Raw genomic sequence first — 24,680 nt, forward strand, 5'->3', positions numbered from 1 at the left:
CTCTTATTTCAAATCCCAACCAGATCTGTTGATATTGGGGGGAGTCGGAGGGGGAAATCTTGGAAAACACTTGGAGTGGAGGAATCGGGATGAAGCATGGTGGATAGAATAAGCAAATGTCCTTGATACGTGATTGAGGTAACCGTACTGAATGCGCTCTCTTTGGGGGAGTTGGGGGAGGGGTTCAGTGATTTTGCGAGTTTGGTGCTTCTGGACGTGCTAGGACGATGAAAGTTGGTAGGCGTGTCAGGGAGCTGCACAAATTGACTTGATAAAGTCGTTTTTCCAGATTCGACTATATGGGGGGCTAAAGGGAGAGGAAAAATTAGAAAAAATGAGGTATTTATAACTTACGAGTGGGTGATCGGATCTTAATGAATTTTGACATTTAGAAGGATATCGTAACTCAGAGCTCTTATTTTAAATCCTGACCGGCTTTAAGCCTCTGATTTTCCTTTTAAATCAATCTATTGATTCTTAGAATTTTGTTAGAGCGCATACCACATGAGCTCTTGGCTCTTAGCTCTTCTTGCCTCGTCACAAGTGCCATATGAGCTCTTAGCTCCTGTTTGTATTAGAGAGCGTTTGTATCTCCGTTTCCACAAAAAATATTATTTTCGGCAAAATCGCTTTCATGCGACGCGATATCAAAGTTTGGAAATTTATTTGAAGGGAGAACAACCCAAAATATGCATCATGTCCCTTTTTACCGACGTAAAACAACGAGTTCCCGAAACCAGGGAGGTTTCTAAAGTAGCGTACACTTCAAGTGAACTCGAATAATGTGGCCTCAAATAAAGTTTTTAAAAATTGTAAAAGTCTCTTTTGGAATGGAATAAACTTTAGGAAGGAAAAATACAGCAAAAAATTCAATATGTCAAGAAAAACATTATCATATTATCTTTCTTTTCAGATTAGTACAGCCTATATCAAGGCCGTATTCAGAGATGTGTTAGGGAGTCTGAACCCCTCCCCCCCCCAAAAAAAAATGTTTTCCTTCTCTTAAAAACGTAACAAAGGCATATAAACAAATTTTGGTGCTTTTTTGAGTTTTTTGTACCCCCCCTCCCCATACACAAACAAAAATCCTGGATATAGCCTTGGCCTAGATACCTTAGCAGGAGCTTTGACAATAACATTTAAAGTTCCCCGTCTTAAGAAACAGTAAATTTATCCGTATTTGTTTGGAATAATTATTAAGGATTATAAATATAACAAGAGCTAAGAGCTCATATGGCACTTGTGACGAGGCGAGAAGAGCTAAGAGCCAAGAGATCATATGGTATGAGCTCTAACAAAATTCTATGAATCAATAGATTGATTTAAAAAGGAAAATAAGAGGCTTAATGCCGGTCAAGATTTAAAATAAGAGCTCTGAGTCACAAAGTCCTTCTAAATATCAAAATTTATTAAGATCCGATCACCCACTCGTAAGTTATAAATACCTAATTTTTTCGAATTTTTCCTCTCCCTTTTGCCCCCCAGATGGTCGAATCTGGGAAAATGACTTTTTGAAGTCAAATTGTGCAGCTCCCTGACATGCCTACCAATTTTCATCGCCCTAGCACGTCCAGAAGCACCGAACTCGCCAAATCACTGAACCCCTCCCCCCCAACTCCCCCAAAGAGAGCGAATCCAGTACGATTCTGTCAATCACGTATCAAGGACATTTGTTTATCCCATCCACCAAGCTTCATCCCGATTCCTCCACTCCAAGTGTTTTTCCAAGATTTACCCCTCCAACTCCCCCCAATGTCAAAATATCTGGTCGGGATTTGAAATAAGAGCTCTGAGACATGAATTCCTTCTAAAAATCAAATTTCATTACGATCCGATCATCTATTCGTAAGATAAAAATACCCCAATTTTTATGTTTTCCAAGAATTCCGGTTTCACCCTCCAACTCCCCCGAATGTCACAGGATCTGGTCGGAATTTGAAATTAGAACTTTAAAGCACAAGATCCTTCTAAATATCAAATTTCATTAAGATCTGGTCACCCTTTCGTAAGTTACAAATACCTCAATTTTCAAAATACCCCCCCCCCAATTCCACCAAAGAGAGCAGATCCGGTCCAGTTATGTCAGTCACGTATCTTAGACAGGTGTCTATTCTTCCCATCCAGTTTCATCCTGATCTCACCGCTTTAAGTATTTTCTAAGATTTCCGGTCCCCTCAACTCCCCCCCCCCAGTTACGCTTGATCCGGTTGAGATTTAAAATAAGATATCTGAGTTACGAGGTCCTTCTAAATATGAAGTTTCATGAAGATCCGATCACTCCTTCGTAAGTTAAAAATACGTCATTTTTTCTTATTTTTCAGAATTACCCCCCCCCCCCCAAATTGAGCGGATCCGTTCCAATTATGTAAATCACGTATGCAAGAGTTCTGATTATTTTTCCAACCAAGTTTCATCCCAATCCTTCCAATCTAAGCGTTTTCCATCATTTTAGGTTTCCCCACCCCAAACTTCCCCCAATGTCACCAGATCCGGTCAGGATTTAAAATAAGAGCTTTGAGACACGATATCCTTCTAAATATCAAATTTCATGGAGATCCAATCACCCGTTCGTAAGTTAAAAATACCTAATTTTTCTAATTTTTCGGAATTAACCCCCCCCCCCAACTACCCCAAAGAGAGCGGATCCGTTCTGGTTATAAAATAAGAGCTCTAAGACACGATATCCTTCTAAACATCAAATTTCATTGAGATCCGATCACCCGTTCGTAAGCTGAAAATACCTCATTTTTTCAAATTTTTAAGAAGTACCCCCCCCCCCAACTACCCCAAAGAGAGCGAATCACTTCCGATTATGTCAATCATGTATCTGGGACTTGCGCTTATTTTTCCCATCAAGTTTCATCCCGATCCCTCCACTCTAAGTGTTTTCCAAGATTTTAGGTTTCCCCCCTCCAACTCCCCCAATGTCATCAGGTCCGGTCGGGATTTAAAATAAGAGCTCTGAGACACAATATCATTCCAAACATCAAATTTCATTAAGATCCAATCACCCGCTCATAAATTAAAAATACTTCATTTTTTCTATTTTTTCCGAATTAACTGTCCCCCCACTCTCCCCCCAGATGTTCAAATCGGGAAAACGGCTATTTCTAATTTAATCTGGTCCGGTCCCTGATACGCTTGCCTAATTTCATCGTCCTAGCTTACCTGGAAGTACCTAAAGTAGCAAAACCGGGACTTTAGGTTTCCCCCCTCCAACTCCCCCCAATGTCATCAGATCCAGTCGGGATTTAAAATAAGAGCTCTGAGACACAATATCATCCCAAATATCAAATTTCATTAAGATCCAATCACCCACTCATAAGTTAAAAATACTTCATTTTTTCTATTTTTTGCGAATTAACCGGCCCCCTACTCCCCCCCAGATGGTCAAATCGGGAAAACGACTATTTCGAATTTAATCTGGTCCGGTCCCTGATACGCTTGCCAAATTTCATCGTCCTAGCTTACCTGGAAGTGCCTAAAGTAGCAAAACCGGGACCCACAGACAGACCGACAGACCGACAGAATTGGCGATTGCTATATGTCACTTTGTTAATACCAAGTGCCATAAAAACTAACGTCCGCAAAAACAGCAAAAAAATAATTCTGAAGTCTCTCAACTGAAACATTGTTTATGTTAAAAACAGCCAAATACGCATAAAAAAGCACTATTTTGTGGAATATTAGTTGTTATTTTTTAACTTGATAGTTTCAGGCTGTTTTTAACCAGCATCTTCAAAAAGGCAAGAGCTAAAGGCCAATTCACAATGATAGTTTACTAATATAGAGGTTTAGATAGCGCTCATCTGAACCAATCATATTTCTCATAAAACTTCCCAATTAGCAGAAAAATTCTAAAAAAAAGTCTCATATGTGCAAACTAGCACTGGCTAAATTTCGGCAGTAGTAAAAACTTCATTATGAATGGGCCTTGAAGAGCTCAGTTTTGGCTATTTTGCAGTCGAAAACCCTGCAAATAATTAAAAATACATCACGGACAAGTCGATCTGCACCGTCAGAAGGGGGGGGGGGTGTCAGGAAAGTAACCAGAATATTTGGGAAAAGCATGAAATAAGAAACATAACATTACTTCTGTATTTTATTGACATGTTTCCTTTAGAATGCAAATAAATGAAAGAAAGGGCTTACCCAACGTAATCTCGGACAAAGCAGAAAACAGCATAATTCAATTCAGTATCAGTGAAATCACAAGAAAATCTACCAACATAATGTACTGGAGAATCATTACTGCCAGAACTTGACACACTGGAGCCCAATCCCAGATCAAGCCCCATTTCAATTGAAGGGGTACGACAAGGTGGAATCGAGGCAACAACAAAACTTTCTGAAGAGACACTACTAGCCGCGGTGGGCATAATTTCAGACACAGTACACTCAATTAAATAAACTTTGTCACACCTAATATCAACCAACACCTTTATTAATTAAGATGACTGGTTTATCAATGATCATTTCACGCACAACGTCTATTCAGTAACTTTCTTCCTTTCGAGTTTGAACAGCAAGTCAGTGATGAGAACTGAAGCAAAATTGATTTCTTATCGCTCAACTCACGATTGACAAAAAGATCCGCTAGAGGCGTTGGAGTAACAACCGGCTTCAACAAAGGGAAACACTAGCCAGCATGGAGACATGACATGAAAACAACATCACGCCACATAAAACATTAGGCAAAATGTCGACTAACAAAGAAACTCTTGGTAATCATTCAAAAACCGACATCAAACTGGAAAATTTTGGGTACATTTCCAGAAATTTTCATGCATGAGACTTAATTCACTATTTAATGGGAGTTAGTATGTAAAGATACAATTGGAGACTAGAAACGGCATTTGAACATCGGTTAGCCAAGTTCACTAATTAAAAAAAAAAAAAAAAAAACAGGAATCCAAAATCAAGCATTTATTCATGCACATAACTATTATAGGCTCAATGCGCGCGCATAAGAGTGGGGAGGGAGGTAAGCCAAGTGACTTTAATTCACAAAGTTTGTAACTGGGGAGAAGAATGCATTTTCAATAACTACAGGGGAGAGGCAAATTTGTCTTTTATTCCATTGAATTACAAAAAACATATTTTCCATGAAAATATCCCCAGTAAAGGAATGTTTAAAAATAAATTGTATAAAGGAATGTTTTGGCACATGCCTCCCAGCCCCTTCCCAAAATGGATACCACTGAGAGATCCCTCAACCAAAATATCAGTAATTAGCGATCTTCCCAATAGCATCGTATATTTTCCATTCGATTTGCCAATTTTAGGTGGTTTATAAGTAGTGCCTCGTAAAACAATTCATTCCTAAGGACGTACTGTACGGTTTGACCAGTTCATATGCTGTGTTAGTTAATATTTTTTGCCTCTTTTTTACGAGAGGGGCCGACTCTTTCTACTAAAAACAGATAAAGTGGTCACTACTCCTCCTTGTTTAAATTTCATTATTTAAAAAGCAAACTAGATATTTTCTTAATAAGCACTCTTTCGATATTCTACGACCAACGGTTCGATTACTCCTCAAAAAAAGCTAAAAAAAAACGAGACACAACACTGCCCCCTCAGTGATACCCATGCTAGAACATGATTTTCCTAGTATTTCAAGGTGGGGGGAAAGAAAACCTAGTCAATTAGAATTTGAATGTTTACTTTTTATTTTAATTAGAAGTGAAACTTGAAGGACGTCAAGTCCCTAAAATGTTCATTATCGTTCAGTTGATTCTCAACGAAAATTGCAACTTTTAAAATATGTTGCGTGTGAAACGCCACTAGAAACTTTCTTTAAAAACAAGCTTTTTTTATTTTGGCAACTAAGGTCATAGTTTGTCCTTTGCTAGATTGCAGGATTCGTATGCAAAACAATGGCCATTCACACTTGCCATATTTTTACAACCTACATTTGTGTTTATTTCCTAAATATAAATACTGCCATATCTTTAACAATGAGAAATTGAGAGGCAATCAAATCTTTTCTGAGAGTTTAGAAGAAACCAACATATGACGAAGCTCTTGTTTAGGAGACTGAAGCAGTGGCGTCAGTTAGGGGGAATGTTACTCCTACCTTTTGTCCCTCTCCCTACAATCTCCCCTTAGATTTTGGAACATACATTTTGAGGGAGTATTTTCATTGAAAAATGCCTTTTCCTGAAGAGGGGGGTGGGTGGGTATTTTCACTAAAAATACAACGACAAATTTGCTCCACGCCAGATTTTGAAAAATACATTTTGCCCCATTCCCTATTTTTTCAAGGATTGACGCCACTGAATTGAAGAACGCTTTGAAAAGGCTTCAATTTAAGTTAAACCAAGACCCTGAAGTAGTTTCTCGGCTAGCAAGAGGTTAGTTAGTTTATAACACATTTTTGTAAAAACCAGTCCAATGAATTAAGGATGCATTTTGTGCACAAATCTTGAATTTTTAACCTATACCCTAAAAGGTAGCAGTCAAAATTCGAGTGCAAAATGGTCCATCTCATTAGTAGCATAATAAAAACAACTAGGTTTACAAATTTAAGGCCCCATTTTTACTAATTTAAGCTCTAATGTTCCAAAAATCTCGAGAAAGATATTTTGTGTGTATGGATAAAGAGTAATTACAGTCATTTGATCTTGCACTTCCTGCTCAACCAATATTTTGGTCAATTTCTTTATCTATCATACCATCTAGTTTGGACGATAAAATCGAGGTTTTATGAATGTCTTAGTAATACTAAGACAGGTCGGTTCGTATCTTCCGCTTCCTACCGATCAGCAACATTCTGATTTGCATGTTTTGGGGCATGTATGTTAAATATTTTAAGAATTAATTTCAAAAACCTAGTTTTTTAAAGTTTAAAGAAAAATAAATCACCATTTTAAAACCTGAAAGGAGTTTTTAAGTTTTTAAATGATATAGTCTTTTTAAGAAAAGAATATTTCATATCCTTTCAGTTTTTCTATGTAAGAATCCAGACTGGCTTATAATGTATATGTTGGATAAAAGTTTTCAACAATTTCTAATAATGTACACCCTTTTGAAAACCTGGATATACATAGTATATTTTGATTTAGTTTCGCACCTCAACTTCCCTGAAAGATGAAATTTAATACTCTTTCTGTTCCTGAGATACTGTATCTATACTCTTTTGACAACCTGGATGCACTTACAACCGTTCAATTTAGGGCAATAGTAAGAGCAGAAGTAGTAATAATAGCAGCCCGAATGTTTCACCTTGATCCACTCGGCCCTTCTTGAGATATTGCTAAGACGTCTTATGGATAAACAGCATGCACATAGTGACTTTAGATTAGTTTTAAAGCACCATAAGTTTTCCCTGGAAGTTTCTGCTTTATACCCTATCCCAGACCTAGGATATCCCAACTGGATTTCTTGACAGCCTGGATGCACATAAACTATTTTGATTTAGTTCAATAGCAGCAGCAATAGTAGCGGAAGTAGCAAAAGTGGTAGTAATAATTGTGGCCCTGGAAGGTTCACCTTAATACCCAAAGCCGTTGCTGGGATATTGCTAGTACACCCCTTTGATAACCCACATGTTCGTAGTGTTTTGATTCAAAAATGTCAATCCTAGGACAATATCAAGCCATGGCTAATTGTAGAAAGGCAAAACTAGCATAAGGCCTTTTTTAGGATTGTATAAAAATGATGTCATTTCACATGTTGATAGACAATATCATCCATCCGTCCATACATCATTCCTATGACATCACCCTCACCATTCCCTAGAAGTTTTACTAATACCCTTAGCATTAGCAATAATAGTATCCATAACCGCAGAAGTAACAGTGGGGGTATTGAGAGTATATTAGTGAGAGTAGTAGCCGCAAGAATTGCTCTTTGGACTTCTCGTATTGGTCTGAACTGTCAGTTGTTTTTTATTTTTCCAAAGATCTCTATTCTTTATTCTGCTACTTCTTAATTTCCTTGGTCATGTATAGAAGGGTCTTTGGCTTTCTACTGTAAGATACAGTAGTCTTGCAGTCTTGGATTTTGAGTTAAGGAAACTTGAAGTTTTCCCCTTGCAATTCTACTGATCCCAGTAAAATTTCACTCCAGTTCACCATTTTGAGCTTCCTCCTGATAGATTTGTAATCTGTTAAGGCCTTTTTACCAAATCTATTAGTTACAGTCTTTAGACGGAGCTTTATTCCAATCGCTATCTGGTCAAAAAACGTAGATTCTATCTCTAGTTGGTTAATCAACAACTAGATATAGGGAGAGGTCAAGTGTGCAATCAAGGTATGATTGTTATGTCGAACTATCTTCATGATAACCTAATCCTTCTTTCCATGATATTTAAAGACAATTAAAGTGTCCAGCTACGAGCAGATTATCTTTATGAGATACACTGATTGTTTGAAAACGATCTGTTATAGCTCGTTCTATATCAATCTTAGATGAGGCTGAAGGGCTTCTATAAACATAATCAATTCTTGTAATTTATTTATTTAATAATTAACGACGCTTCTTCACTACTAGGTCCCTGCGTCGGCCCTGCAGTGCATTCCTGCAGCGTGATTTGATCTCTGGGTCCCGTATTACCAAGCTAAGGTCAAATCCACTGCGCCACCATAGGACACAATTCTTGTAATATCATGGTCCAGTGGAACCTTTAGACCAAAGCACACCAACTCAACATACTCACCAATACGGGGAGTATCTACCCTTTAGTATCATATCCGCTCTAACTATTGCCAGTATACCCCTCCTGCAACTACTTGAACTCGTGTTTTTTTCTATTACCTGGTATCCAGGAATGGAGATATGACTATCTTCCAATCTAGTATTACTATTTTTAGGACTCCCTTCTGTTACCATAAACAATAGTATCCCTTATTTGTTGTGAGGATTTTTACTTCCTCAATCTTATTGGTTCACTGATAGACATTAGCAACCAATAATAAAACACAGTACGTTTTCGTTTATCTTCTTCTTCATCCTCGCGTGCTCCACTTTTTATATCAGCCACGTTTGTCATTACACATCGACTCAAACGGAAGGCATGAAACGTTCTCAATACTTGGGAGAGGTTCAAGAGTGACAAACGACACTGATTCTGAACTAAATATCGATTTCCAATAATTCACCAATATGACGCAGTAGGCCTCCCGCCTTACCTTCTGTATGCCTCCAATTCTGCCTCCTTACCTCGTAGTATGCAAGAAAGCGTCCAGTGAGTACTACCGTGGGTTTAAATGACTACAAAACTTACAGATAAAGTAATTGTATAATACAACAAAAATAACTGGATGTAGAGATTTCCCCGGAGATCAGTTTGAAGCCTCCCCTCCTCCGAGCGAAAATATAGTTATCTTTCCGTTAACTACAATGACGCGAGCTTACAATTCGACATCCTTCTATTTTACAATTGCAAACCAAATAATTGGTCTGAAATATACAACTGAAAACGACTTTAAACCAGATTCGCATTATCGTCACTATTAATTTTATGCATCCTACCCTATCATAAAACATTAACATCTGGCAAACAGGATTTATTTAGAGTCAAATACGTATATATGACATGCCTCATAAAAATAAATCTGATACTACGCTCATGTTTGGCGAAATGTAATACTTTTAATAGGAGAAAAGGCTAGTTGGGGAAAAAAAAGCACCCATATATCAATTACAAAATCGAAATTAGTAATTAAAGACTAGGTCTATGGATACCGTTTAAATCCATACTTTCGGAAAAACAGAGCACGTGCGTAGCATTTCTTTCGGAGAGGATATAAATAAGGCAAATTCGCAAGAGACCAAGGCGCTTTATTCAAATTAAAACATTCAATATAACTCAAGGAAATGGAGTCCTGTGGTGGCGCAGTGGGTTTGATCTTAGCTTGGTAATACGGGACCCAGAGATCGAACCATGCTGCAGGAATGCACTGCAGGGCCGACGCAGGGACCTTAGTAGTCAAGAAGCGTCGTTAATCTGATACAAGGAAATGGATCGAATTATTCCTTTTTTTCAGTGCTATTCCCTGTCTAGCACCTCCCTTAGACCTGCGTAGATTACGAAATCTAGGCATTCTAGGAAATTCTAGGAAATCTAGACAGCCCTATAAAGGTAATACAGAATTTCTAGATAAGAGCTCATGTCCATGTCAAAATAACCCTTCGTTTATTCCATTGTCTGTTTGCTATGCATTCCAACACATATGGACTAATTGGGTTGACAATTAGCATGTATCATCCATTCTGCCAGAGAAGGTTAAAATGAGGGCGAGAAGGAGTTTTTTCTGGCTGGAAGAGATACTTGGTGCATTAATTTATAATCCTTTATAATCAAGTTTAACATCCCTATAATTATCAGCTCCCTCTTGAAGACTGTCATTTATTTCAGCAATTGAGTCTTTGGATTTATAAGTTTAGCTAAGTACTCAGCTACAATGTTGTTTGAAATCTCAGGAGGGAGGCAGAGCCCTTTCAAAGTTTCTAGAAAATACCAAAACACTTTTTTGAAACAAAGTATCGAAAATGTGCCTAAATAAGCCCTTCGTAAACGCATTCCCTCCCTCCCTCCATCTACCCAGAAGTCGATAAAAATATTGAGTCAAAAAAGTTCCAGAACGATAATCCATCCTCCTTATACCTTCTACACCTCATCCAAGCTAGTGGTACCACTAGCGGTGCCTAGCTACTTAGGTATATTCCAAAAAGGTACCCTTACTACTGGTAGTGGTTGAGTATTCCAAGTGAAATATCTAAAAACACGCTTTCAGTACGTTTTCCCCAAAAAGTGTCATTATGAATTGCAACAGTATTTGCTTTTTTCAATGAATCGATCCAAATTATCAAATTTGATGAAAACTTAATGGCACAAATAAATATACTCACTAAGATTTTCAAAACAACGCAATAAAGGTGCCACGCCAACGCCTAACATCAAATTTGAAGGTATGATGAAGACCAGACAGTCAGTCAGGAAGTGGGACTTAAGAGATCGCACCTACCCCCGCAGGATCCGAAATTTTAGTCATTATCCTGTAAACAACAAGAAATAATCCGGTAGAGTGGAGTATGTCCTGTTATTATGTAAGTAGCCTATTTTTACAGCCCCTCCACTTCACATATTATATCCATTATTGCCTAATATAGTCCATCGACCATTTAAATTAAAAGAAAATATTTGTTGCAATATGAAAAGAAAATAACAATAAAAAACCCTTTCAAACGTCATCGAACGTGCTTACGAATTTAGAACCAACAAATAGTAATAGTAATTAAAGTAATTTAAAATATCATGAATATGTAACGAAAAACCTCAATTTGCAAGTCACTTTCAATTTCTCCTGTGTCTAATGTTACAGGAAACAAAAGAAACTAATTATTCTTAACTTGTAGTTCTACTCTTTACTACTAGATGGCACCGTCATTAGCGCAAATGACATTGACTTTCAGGGAGTTTGAGGGGATGGTGATCCCACGCTTATGCGTGGTAATCTTTGTGCGTTTAGGTTTCATTTATTTATCACGGCTATTTCAGTTGGTGTTCGTATTACGGCTAGTTAAAAAGAAAGAAGTCAGATTAAAGGCCAAAACGAGCAGAAGAAAGTCATATGATAAGGCAAGCCCAACACGGAAAAAACTGCTGTGAATAATAAAGGAAATCTAAAACGCACAGAAATACAAATCATCAAGTCAAACGTAAAATGCTCAGAGGTTATCACACATAAGAGCGTTCCACATTTTTCCCTGCCTTTTGTTAAGTCAGATGCCCCCAATGTAGAAAAGACAAAGGATTTCCCAAATCAAAGAGCCCACATTTCTTATTTCAAAAACTTATAATGTTGGGTCAATTCGTTTCCTCATCTCTGCCCCCACCCCCACAATTATTGCCTCCAAATGGCAGTAAATATGGTTAGACCATGGAGTAGACTATAAAAATATAAAAAAACTTCATATCTATACAGCTAATCTCGATAACAAAAAAACAAAACAAAAAAAATCACGGAAACATTGACTGGAACAAAAAATTAAACACAGGAGCCTAATACTGATAAGATTAAGAGCGTAGCAAAGGAATCAAAATGTAACGTTTCGTTAAATCAAAGTTGAATAAACTATTAATCTTTTTTCAATATTTAGGACCTAATTCTACGTAGTACAGAACCTTGACGGCCAGAAACTCAAAATAAGTGATAAGAACTTGACAAGTTTGATGGCACAGGTCAATGGTTTCTTTTCTCTTGTTCAAAAATCGGGCAAAGGCCACTTCAAATTGGTGGATTTTCGGTGGACTCAAACAAAACGTCTGTAGGACTATGAGGGTAGCCGTTTTCTTACAGGTAGTCTCGGTTACGTTTTGAGATCCAAATAGAGTTGATCTCGCCGGCTTTAATAAGCGAAATTCACCACTATGTCCTGTTTTTGGCATAGTCAGGATGCAGTTGAATTGGTGCATTACAATGTTTCGACAAAAATTCAATTGAAAAGAGATTAAACCATAAACTTTCAATATACACAGGGCAGTTGTAAATAATCCTTTTTTTTATTTGTAACCTTGTGTATGGACAAGCAGAATAAGTCGGATCAGATACGTAGTATTTGTATTGCTTGTACTCCCCCGTGGTCCCCTGATTCACTGATACAATATACACAAGCACCATCGCTACATTAGTGGAAGTAAAATTAAAGTTAAGTTTTCATATTTCTTTTTACTTTTATTTGAAAAGCTAGTTTTGTTGTTCCTTTTTTTTAAAACACAGTTCACGCTCTCTAATTTGAGTTTTATAAGCCTGAGCTATTTCTCCCAAATTCCAAATAAAAGCGACTTAAAGTTTTCTGAACCGGTAATAGTGGGAATTTTGGTTATCTTAGTGGATTGTCATATTTCGTTTTCGATTGTTAAATTTTCGGCAAAGTCGCGAGACCTCACGACTCGGTAGGTATGGAAACACTTTTGGAGGAAATATATTTTTCCGTACTGCTGAGGCTATAGTCGGGTACATTACCAATTCAGATCTGAGTAACTTTCCTAATTTCTAATTCGAAAGGGCATCAACTAAGTTCTTCTCAACTAAGTGTGGGTTGGAGTGTTTTATGTTTGTTTATTTAAAAGGTATTGACAGTGGAATAGCAAGGAATAAAATAGAATATAAAAAGAACTTACAAAAAAAAAACGCATCGAAATGAGGTTAATAATACATAGATAAAGTATGTATACTGAAGCTACTACAAAATATCTATAATTAAAAATTTCGTATGTCAAATTTTTTCTGAACGCTATACTCACATAAATTCTATTTGTCAATTGTATTTAGTCTTCCCTATCATTAAATAACCCTTTTAATCCATCTGTAATGCATGAAAAATTTATGCAGATGAGCCATTAATTCTAACTATCTTGTCTACACTTTCTCATCAGACAATAATTTTTTTGGGAATTAACTGAACAAAAAGAGGAAAAACAACGAAACACAATTAGTCCCATCTATTATAAAAATTTACCATGAGAGGCATTTTTCAGATGGCGCTATTAGAAAACTATGAGAAATAAAGCCTAAATTTCCACTATTAACAATTTGTTGCAGCACCAAGCAATCTGGTGTCAGAACCGCCGTCCATGCTCCTCCTGAACCCTCGTCCATTCAAATTCTCACTATTTACCGCTTTAATGAAATTCAACCTATAAATCATTTTTTAAACCCTTCCAACAATTCAGGAGGACCTACTTTTCGGTTGCTCTAAGAAGAACGGCCGAAAAGCATCTCTTAAAATTCATCATCCTTAATCTGTAAAAGTGGCCTAATCATCTTAATTTTTCTCTCGTTCAGCCCTAGAAAGTGGGATCGGAAACAAACTTTTTGTACAGCTTTTGGTTGCACGAGTACCAAACGAGTATCAGAAACTATTACTGGACAGTTTCTCTGCAACATTTAACAGATCTTCCTCCGTCTTTTGGAGAACCCAAGCTTCACAGTCATACACATTGTCACTATAATGGCTTCCAATAATATATACTTAGTTAACAGATAAATCTTTATATTCCTCGAAATTAATGCTAATACTTCTCGGATTTAGCCGCATAAAGCAAGAACTATAGTAAGCTTTTAAAAGCTTTCTTTTAACATTGTTGAAATGTAAAAGCATGGAAAAAGAGGACATATCGCCTCCTCACTCCTTAACTTTCAGTCAAACGATTTCCCTTATAATTTCCATACAAGTCACCTTTTCTTTAAGGAGGAATGGGAGCTTTGCCATACTTAATTTTTAATTACGTAGGCCATCTAACACAGATTATATTCGGACACAAATTCCACAACGCGTAGATCATCCTTCAATTCCCGTCAAATTTTGTTAAAATTCGACAACCCGTTGCGGTCAACAATCGATTATAAGGATTTACCGACTGGGACAACCGAGAAACTTAATCTTTTTTCCTGCCAAGTTTGGTCGAGATCCCACAACCCCTTCTCCTAGATGTCCTAATGACACTAATTAGAAGTTCTTCCCATTTTCCTCCTAGACAAAGTTTGGTCAAGATCCAACAACCCCTTCTCCTAGATGTCCTAAGGACAATAATTTAGAGATTCTTCCCATTTTCCTCCTAGACAAACTTCACATTGAGAATAAAAAACAAAAATACTAAAGCAATATTGTTGCATCCCGATGCAATAATGTGATCTGATCGATCTCTCTATCTGACCTGAAATAAACCAGATAGAGGGAAGAGCGAAAAAAAAGAAAGATAGAGGGAAGAGTGATGGAAAGTTAAAACCAGGATGTGAAAAAGAAACTTTGTTATGTATGCACACATAATGCTTGATTATGAAACAAGGGAAATTATACCCCTTTTTTCTACTTTTAAGAAAATATTGAATTAGTTGATGATTCTCTTCCTCAATCTAGATAAGACTTTCTTGACTTTAAAAAGAATAAAATGAGTGAGCTCTTTTGCTTATATAATGGAGACTTAATGTTTGCAAGAATTTTTTAAGCAGCAGGAATTTTGGGAATATGAGACAGGTGGATCTCGGTTCGTTAGGATACCCATCACATACAGGGAGAAATTGAATAAATTGCTTATGTGTGTAAAGCTTTATTTGCATTTTGATGCGATGTAATGTAATATTATCTTTACTTGTGGGGTAGGGTTATTTAGTGTGTTATTTATTTTCTTGTAGAAATGGTTTACGGGACTGCATGGCTAATAAAATCTTTTTAGCAATCATTTGAAAAAGAACAGGACTACTTCTTTCAAAGAATCACTTATTCTATACATAGAATATGAGACAAAAAATAACAATAAGCAAATAACATCATGCCCCTAGCGTCATCTAATATGAAAGCATGTGTCAGCAGCATCACGGAACAGCCTAGTTTACAACAGGAAAAAGAGGGGAAAAGTCAACACATCCAGGCTGACAAATCACCTGACTCAAACAGAATAAAAAGGGATGAGATATTATCTCCACAGACATCTAAGTAAATAGAATTTTAATGAATAGATCTTAATGAAACTTGATATTTAGAATAATCTTATGTCTCAGACGCTCCATTTTTAATCCGAACAGGGTCCAGGGGCATAGAGGGATGGACAGGGGAGACAGAAATCTTGGAAACCGGAAATCTTGGAAAACGCTTAGAGAGGAGAAATCGGGATGAAACTTGATGGGAAGAATAAGCACAAGTTATAGATACGTGATTGATATAATTGGAACGGATTCGCTCTCTTTGGGGGAGCTGGGGGGTGTTAATTTGGAAAAATTAGAAAAATTGAGGTAATTTTAACTTAAGAACGGGTGATCAGATATTAATGAAATTTGATATTTAGAAGGAAATCATGTCTCGGAGCTCTTATTTCAAATCACGATCAGATCTGTTGACATTGGGAGGAGTTGGAGGGGGAAACCAGAAATCTTGGAAAACGAATAGAGTGGAAAAATCGGGATGAAACTCGGTGGGTAGAATAAGCAAGTGTCGTAGATACGTGATTGACGTAACCGTACTGGATCCGCTCTCTTTGGAGGAGCTAGGGGGTGGGGTTCAGTGCTTTGGAGAGTTTGGGGCTTCTGAACGTGCTAGAACGATGAAAATTGGTAGGCATATCAGAAAGCTGCAAAAATTGACTTGATAAAGTCGTTTCCCCCGATTCGATCATCTGTGGGGCTGAAGGGAGAGGTAAAATTAGAAAAAATGAGGTATTTATAACTTACGAGTGGGTGTCGGATCTTAATGAATTTCGATATTTAGAAAGACCTCGCGACTCAGAGGTCTTATTTTAAATCCCGACCGGCATTAAGCCTCTGATTTTCCTTTTAAATCAATCTATTGATCCTTAGAATTTCGCTAGAGCTCATACCATATGAGCTCTTGGCTCTTCCGGCCTCGTCACAAGTGCCATATGAGCTCTTAGCTCTTGTTTTTGAAGCAAGTTTGACAAATCAAGTAAGTATTTTTAAAAGAAATTTCGGGGTATCTCCATAATCAAGTGCCTACTTAACCAAGTTCTTCATGATCAATATGAACTTGGACGTTTTCAACAAACTATTTTGAATGACGCTCGGGAAGAAAATTATTTTAGAGGTCAACAAATTTCTTTATTTAATGGATACAAACGAGTATTTAAAAGACAAAAAGTGATAATTCTACACCATATTCACGGTAACGATGGAGCCAAGTCAATTACCACAAATAAACATGGTGATGCAACCCCTCAAACGCCAAAAAGACCAAAGTGTCATTGTGTTTTACTGAAAACTAAATAGATTTCGTTTATTGAAAGTTCTGTTAATCCACCTGATTTTCCAACGGATTTAGAGGAAAAGAATTCGAAAATAAGAGTATTTTCAAAATGGTAAAACTAAATTAATTGGTCACTAAGTTTTACCACCGATCAGCGCGAGAGTGCAGCCTAACTACATCTCAACCTCAAAGGTTAATGTCATTTGCGCTTAATAGAAAATTAAGCAAATAGTTTCAGCTAAAAGTTTATTTAGCCCATTGACTAGAAGATGGATTCTAAAACATGGATTTGACGGCTTTAGACAATAGTCTCGAAGAATCAGGTTTTTTAAGAGGAGAGCTAGAGAAACAGATTGAAAAATCGGGCAAAAAAGCTTAACGCTTGGCAGAAGGGAGGAGGAAATTTGGAAAAGAAGCTTATGAGGCATAGATCTGACGACAACATAAGAGGAGTAGAGAGGGTATTAAAATATGTATGAAGAATAATATAATATAATAATAAAATATATTTTATAATGATGAAATATAATGATATAACATATATATATATATATATATATATATATATATATATATATATATATATATATATATATATATATATATATATATATATATATATATATATATATATATATATATATATATATAATATGAACATAATAATAATATAATAATGTAAAATAGAGGTTGTGGATAACATTGTTGAGGTTCTGAAAGATGAAACCAGACTGCATAGTATTGGCATGTTAAGAAGTCAAGGGGAAGCAGTCAGTTTGGACTAGTCTCAGTTACAGATAGAAATGTAGCCACAATTAGTGATTGAGAGATAGGCAGGTATATTGCGAATACGTTCAGCCGCGGTAAAGTTGTAGGAAAAGACACAGAAAATAACAAAAGAACGGTGGACCATCTAGAAGTGAAGGAAGATGCATTTAGTTAGGAGTTCGATACGCTTTTAAACATTTAACAAGAGCTAAGAGCTCATATGGCACTTGTGACGAGGTCGGAAGAGCCGAGAGCTCATATGGTACGAGGTCGGAAGAGCCAAGAGCTCATTTGGACGAGGTCGGAAGAGCCGAGAGCTCATATGGTACGAGGTCGGAAGAGCCAAGAGCCAAGAGCTCATTTGGCACTTGTGAGAAGGTCAGAACCTAAAGTTAAACTTTATAGCACAAGATCCTTCTAAATATCAAATTTCATTAAGATCTGGTCACCCTTTCGTAAGTTACAAATACCTCAATTTTCAAAATTACCTCCCCCCTCCCAATTCCACCAAAGAGAGCAGATCCGGTCCAGTTATGTCAGTCACGTATCTTAGACAGGTTTCTATTCTTCCCATCCAGTTTCATCCTGATCTCACCGCTTTAAGTATTTTCTAAGATTTCCGGTCCCCCCAACTGCCCCCCCCCAATTACGTTTGATCCGGTTGAGATTTAAAATAAGATATCAGAGTTACGAGGTCCTTCTAAATATGAAGTTTCATGAAGATCCGATCACTCCTTCGTAAGTTAAAAATACGTTATTTTTCTTATTTTTCAGAATTACCCCCCCCCCCCCCGCAATTGAGCGGATCCGTTCCAATTATGTAAATTACGTATGCAAGACTTTTGCTTATTTTTCCAACCAAGTTTCATCCCAATCCCTCCAATCTAAGCGTTTCCCATCATTTTAGGTCTCCCCACCCCAAACTTCCCCCAATGTCACCAGATCCGGTCAGGATTTAAAATAAGAGCTTTGAGCCACGATATGCTTCTAAAAATCAAATTTCATGGAGATCCAATCACCCGTTCGTAAGTTAAAAATACCTCATTTTTTCTAATTTTTCAGAATTAACCCCCCCCCCCAACTACCCAAAAGAGAGCGGATCCGTTCCGTTTATGTCAATCATCTATCTAGGACTTGTGTTTATTTTTCCCACCATGTTTCATCCCGATCCCTCCACTCTAAGTGTTTTCCAAGTTTTAGGTTCCCCCTCCCAACTCCCCGTCCCCATCACAAGATCTGGTCGGGATTTAAAATAAGAGCTCTAAGACACGATATCCTTCTAAACATCAAATTTCATTGAGATCCGATCACCCGTTCGCAAGTTGAAAATACCTCATTTTTCTAATTTTTAAGACTTACAACCCCCCCCCCCCCAACTACCCCAAAGAGAACAAATAAGTTCCGATTATGTCAATCATGTATCTAGGACTTGCGCTTATTTTTCCCATCAAGTTTCATCCCGAACCATCTACTCTAAGTGTTTTCCAAGATTTTAGGTTTCCCCCCTCCAACTCCCCCCAATGTCATCAGACCCAGTCGGGATTTAAAATAAGAGCTCTGAGACACAATATCATTCCAAACATCAAATTTCATTAAGATCCAATCACCCGCTCATAAGTTAAAAATACTTCATTTTTTATATTTTTCCGAATTAACCGGCCCCTACTCCCCCCCCCCCCAGATGGTCAAATCGGGAAAACGACTATTTCTAATTTAATCTGGTCCGGTCCCTGATACGCTTGCCAAATTTCATCGTCCTAGCTTACCTGGAAGTGCCTAAAGTAGCAAAACCGGGACTTTAGGTTTTCCCCCTCCGACTCCCCCCAATGTCATCAGATCCGGTCGGGATTTAAAATAAGAGCTCTAAGACACAATATCATTCCAAACATGAAATTTCATTAAGATCCAAATACCCGCTGATAAGTTAAAAATACTTCATTTTTTCTATTTTTTGCGAATTAACCGGGCCCCCACTCCCCCCCAGATGGTCAAATCGGGAAAACGACTATTTCTAATTTAATCTGGTGCGGTCCCTGATACGCTTGCCAAATTTCATCGTCCTAGCTTACCTGGAAGTGCCTAAAGTAGCAAAACCGGGACAGACCGACAGAATTGGCGACTGCTATATGTCACTTGGTTAATACCAAGTGCCATAAAAATACCCAGGCTTTACGTACTGATAGTATAACAAAATAATTTTTGAAACATGGTGATTGCAAAAATTAGGGATAAGATGTGAAAATTATGAAGTCCTTTATGAAAAAGGCAAATGCGGAAATTATAGAAGTATTAGCTTATTTCAGTAAGAGACAAACCACTTTGCATTATTATAAGTATTAGACTAAGAAACTAAGTAGACAAAGTTTTAAGAGAAGAACAGTATGGTTTTCGGTAATGAAGAAGGTGTTTTCACCCAACCTCCATACTTCCATTAATCATTGTGAAGTGTCTAAATCATCAGACTCCTGTAGTTCTGCATTTAATAGATCATGAGCATATTACAGCGGTTAAGGTAAAAGACGATGTTAGTAGTTTGTTTGGTGTGGAATCAGAGGCTAAGCAGAATTGTGCCTTATTCGTATTTATATTGATTTTGTCCTAAGAAGTATAAGACAACGGGAGTGCATGATATTAACTGGGAAGATATCACTCTCAAACTTAGGTAAATATGTCAGAGAGAACAATGATCTTTAAATGTTTGAGGACTCAGGGTGCAAAAATAGGTTTGAAAGTACTGCTAGGCACAGATTTATAATCAGCTACCGAAAAAAAACTCTTGAATGCCTGTATTAGCAAAAATCGAACACTATTTGTAAAATATGCACTCAATATGTTTTGATTTTAGAAAGCCATGCAATAATTTTAATGATTCAGGTAAGATCATTCTCCCGATAATGCATGAATGACCTGCAGTTAAAAGGGTAACACCACTTTTATGTGTGCTAATTGGGTGTTACAGGATAGTTGGAGAGGATAGGGACCCAAGGCCTCACTCTATGCCTATCAATCATACAGATAGAAAATTATAGTAAGACTCTGAATTCAACAAGGCTTAACATGTCCGCTTTTCTCAAAAGTTGCATTTATGATGTCTGTTTTAAATGGGTTATCCACATTCATTGGGCCCTATCCCAGGGGTAATAGGGATTGTTCCGCCCACAGAGGCATTTTTTTCAACCTTTTGACCATTTTTACTAAAACAGATATTATAAAGCTTTTATCCAACATTATATACGGTTGCAAAGGCATCCAAGATAAATAGACAGCAAGCTATGCTCCAATATGTTTTGGCTCTTAAAAGAACCAATTTCTGATCAAATGGCCAATTTCCGGCTTTTTAACCACTAGCAGTGCCATAACCCGGGGGAAGGGCAAGGGGGAGCAACTCCAGGCAAAGCATCTGTAGTGGCACCATTTAGACAAACGCGGTTATTCATCCTTAAGCCATTTTTAAGGCAAGGATCAAAGAAATTGACAATGCCTCAGGACAACGAATAAGCTATGTGTGCCTTTGACCATCCGTTCTATAAAATAAGGGTTGGGAAAAACAAAAATATATGGAAACATATGAGTCTTTACTAAGTTAACCTTATTGCGTTAACTATGACACATGAAGACCTTTTAGTAAAAAAAAAGTCTTCCTTTGAATTCAAATACAAAATCTAGCTTGAAACACTACAGAAAGAAAAAAGAAAAAGAGACTAACCTTGACCCTACATCGTGGTCTTGAATCTGCAGAGCGGCATGAATCATTGGTCTCACATTTTCTCTTTCTAATTGTTGAGATAGCATTGACCCTGGTTGATTTGAGTTTGGATTTATCAGATTCACATTTGGATGTTGCTGTAAAATATTTTGATTGCAAGACTCAGCGGGCGATTGAAACCTCGGTTGCTGGACATTCTGAATGGAATTTATGACATTTGACCCATAACCTGAAACGTCTGGGTTTATAGTAGCTAAATTTTGAACAGATGGACTTCCAGTTTTATGCTCATTCTGAACAGAAGGTGGTAGTTTTAATGGTCGAGGATTCACAGCTTGTGTTGTTCCACTAGTAAACGAGACTGTACTTCCAAGAGCCTGAGTCCCTTGAAAATTAGCATTAACTGCAGGATGGAGGTTAAGAGGCTGATTTGACTGAATCATTGGTGATAGCTGATTGTATGACTCATTTCCAGGATCAGATACAAACTTTTCCTCAAACTGAGAATGCGTAGCCGGCAACGATGACACAACACCAAAATCACACTGAGTAGCACCATTTTTTTTTGTCTGTTGCACCTGTTGAGTTGTCATTAACTGGAAATTTTCAGAAGCTCCCAATTGTGATGCATTTTTTAGTTTAGTTTCATTCATCAGCTCCAAATTATAGTTCACAGACGACCTTGACTGTGATGATTGCTGAGCAAACTGCTGAGGAGTACTCTGTTGGATTGTTTGGGGATTCATATGATGATAATTACTCTCTTGCACGCCTTCATTAAATCTTGCTCCAAAGTTTTCTTCTTTCAAGTTGTAGGATTTAGAATTTTCGGGGTTACTACTGTAAGATGCTTGATTATTCAAAGGATCATTACTGTAACATCTTTGATTGCTAGAAATACTAGAGTCTTGCAGCACGTACTCGCTGTTCACTGCATTTACTTTAATGGGAGATTTAGGGTGCTGATCGAAAGACGCAATGGGTATGTCTCCTGAAATCTGCATACAACTCGTAGAAGAATCGTGAATGTTGGCATTTTGAGAGAGAATAGATGCATAAGAAGCAGGGTGGGAAATTCCAACTTTGTTCTGTAATAGATTTCCTTGGATGAGCTTAGGGGCTTCGTTGGTTACACATGGAGTATTCACAACCGGCTGGCAAAGTGGTGTCATATTGCGATTTCTATTGACTGCTTCGTTTCCTTTCATATCTAGAATTTCTCTTATTTCTTTTTCGTTTAGCAATGGCGAGGATTGCGCATTCAAAGGATTTGGATGATGTGACAAAAGATATTCAGTATTCTGGGAAGCTGGCTGACATTCATTCAAATCAGAGGCTCTTTCACCAGATGCATTACTAAGACTTAAAATATCTTCCTGAGAGCTGAGCATCTGGTGGTTAGCAGACGTTTGACACAAGCCTGAAATATGATCATCTTCAGTAAGACCATATGAGCTAACACCAGCACCACTATAATTGCTTTTACAGCCCATTTCATTCACTGAGACAGAGTTCTGACATATTGTACTAGCATTTCCGATATCGCCAGAGGTAATCACTTTTTTTGGCTGAAGAATAGAATTATCATCATCAGTATGACTAGCAACAGGAATATCAAGGATACTTTCCTGACTGGATATACTTCTTCTCAAATCCACGTCAGGTTCGTTTTCCGCTTTGACCATGGGCACTGACTCAACTTCACTTGTCGAAGGGCGAACACCCACATCATGGGAAGACCTTACTCCCGCCGCAGCAGTATCAACAGAGCAAATGTTCTGATAAGAATCTTCGATAGTCCATCTGCCTCTTCGATAAGGCTGAGAGCTTGCAGACGGAGAAGCTCGAACAACAGTAAAACGACTAGCTATAGATTCCACACTTGTAGCAACATTTACTGCCGTATCCACAACCGGATCTCCATTATCAGTGATATCTGAGGTGTCTTCTGTGTGTGATTCATCATTAGAGTCATCACCAAGGTCAATGCTTCCTAAAAAAAAAATTTGCATAAAAAAGTATCCAAGTAGTGATCTTCTTTTTCATCTATTCATATCCTAATATTTATTATTCCTTGGTTCAAGTTTTGAGATATGGTTTTCCAAGATAAAATCTGGAGGAGTATTTTTTTAACTGTTAAATTTAAAGAGCCATAATATTTCTAAATAGACTAGGTGAGCAGAGAGGGCTCTACCTAGGACCCTCAAGTCATATCGATTATCAATTCTGGCATGATTTTGATTTCAACAGAGTTACAAGCTCAAATTTCTACTCGATGTATTTACTAAGCCTCAATCCATGACTGGGCTATACATAAAAGCACTAGCACCATCTACATCATACAATCCCTAGACATATCTTTGATTTGCATATCTTGATTAATATTTCAAAATTTTGGCAAGATGCCACTTGGAGCCCCAGGGAAACAATACGAGAACCTCCCCTTACCCTGATTATCCTGGTAATTCGAAGTATATAGTTCCTTAGAATTTATGATCGAATGTCCGTCCCAACTTTTTATAGTCACCCGCTTCATATGAGGCCAGACAAAAATTACTTGTAAAAAGTGTCGTCCAAAAAGTGGCAACAAGCAGCACACATTTCACATAAAACCTTTAACACTAGACAGCTTAAATGCCAAAATAGTTGGAGTGGATTCAACTTCTGGTAAAAAGATACAATATGATAACCAAGATATTATATTTTGTCACCTTAAAAATTCTCAAAAGAGTGTGACATTGGGGTCAATTGAAGAAACTCAATACGCAGGAACTTTTGGTCGTCTTTTAAAGACTGATAAGACATCAGCCAAACCACCATACCCTCTGATTTTTTTTTGTCATTTCTACCCTACAATAATTTTCCTTAGAAGAGGGGGCTTCTCAGGGTAGTGTCCCTGGGCCCATCTATTTTCATGTATATGCCAATGACATAGGCGACAACCCTGTAAATCCTTTATACCAAACTGGTAACGATATCGCGTATCAGGCAGGTGATCGTAGGAATGAAGTAAAAGCCAAAAGTTTCTTACTTCTATAGGCGGATCTCATGAGGATAGAAAAGAGTTCTGATTCTTGGAAGGTCAATTTAAACGAATCAAAGATAAAGGAGTTATTAGTCACCCTATCGAGTCCCGTGCAACATCTTTTATTCATCTATAAGATGAAGCTTTAAAAAGAGTTGACAAAAAGCGTCTTCTGGAGCTCAATTTCTCATCATTTCTCTCCTGTGGCGCACACTAAGCTAGTCTAGTCCAGTCCTCATGTGCAAGGAAATTCTGCCTCATTTTTTTTAACGTCAACTGCAAATTTTAGAATCATTTTATTCATTGGTGCAACAGTAATCTCATAACATCTCTATGCTTTTTTTTCGTTTTTTTTTTAAGTTGTAACTTCTTCGGAGTAGCCCAACAAATTGCTTAAAAACATCATGGCTGAAAAACGTATAATTCTGCAAGAAGGCATACGCGATTATTCATCTCCTGGTAGGTATATCTCCTGCC

The 24,680-nt window shown here is 37.4% G+C and overlaps 1 protein-coding gene across 2 annotated transcripts in view; it reads right to left on the reverse strand.

Moving 5' to 3' along the window:
• LOC136037203 (TSC22 domain family protein 1-like) overlaps nt 1-24,680 on the reverse strand; it is a 98,366-nt gene that overhangs the window by 56,785 nt on the left and 16,901 nt on the right. For both annotated transcript variants that reach the window (XM_065719780.1, XM_065719779.1), the window contains exon 3: nt 21,179-23,171. In XM_065719780.1, the coding sequence (XP_065575852.1) occupies nt 21,179-23,171 (1,993 nt within the window). The remainder of the gene's footprint in view (nt 1-21,178; nt 23,172-24,680) is intronic.

This window comes from Artemia franciscana, chromosome 16 (assembly GCF_032884065.1).
Source record: "Artemia franciscana chromosome 16, ASM3288406v1, whole genome shotgun sequence".
NCBI classification, from domain to species: domain Eukaryota; kingdom Metazoa; phylum Arthropoda; class Branchiopoda; order Anostraca; family Artemiidae; genus Artemia; species Artemia franciscana.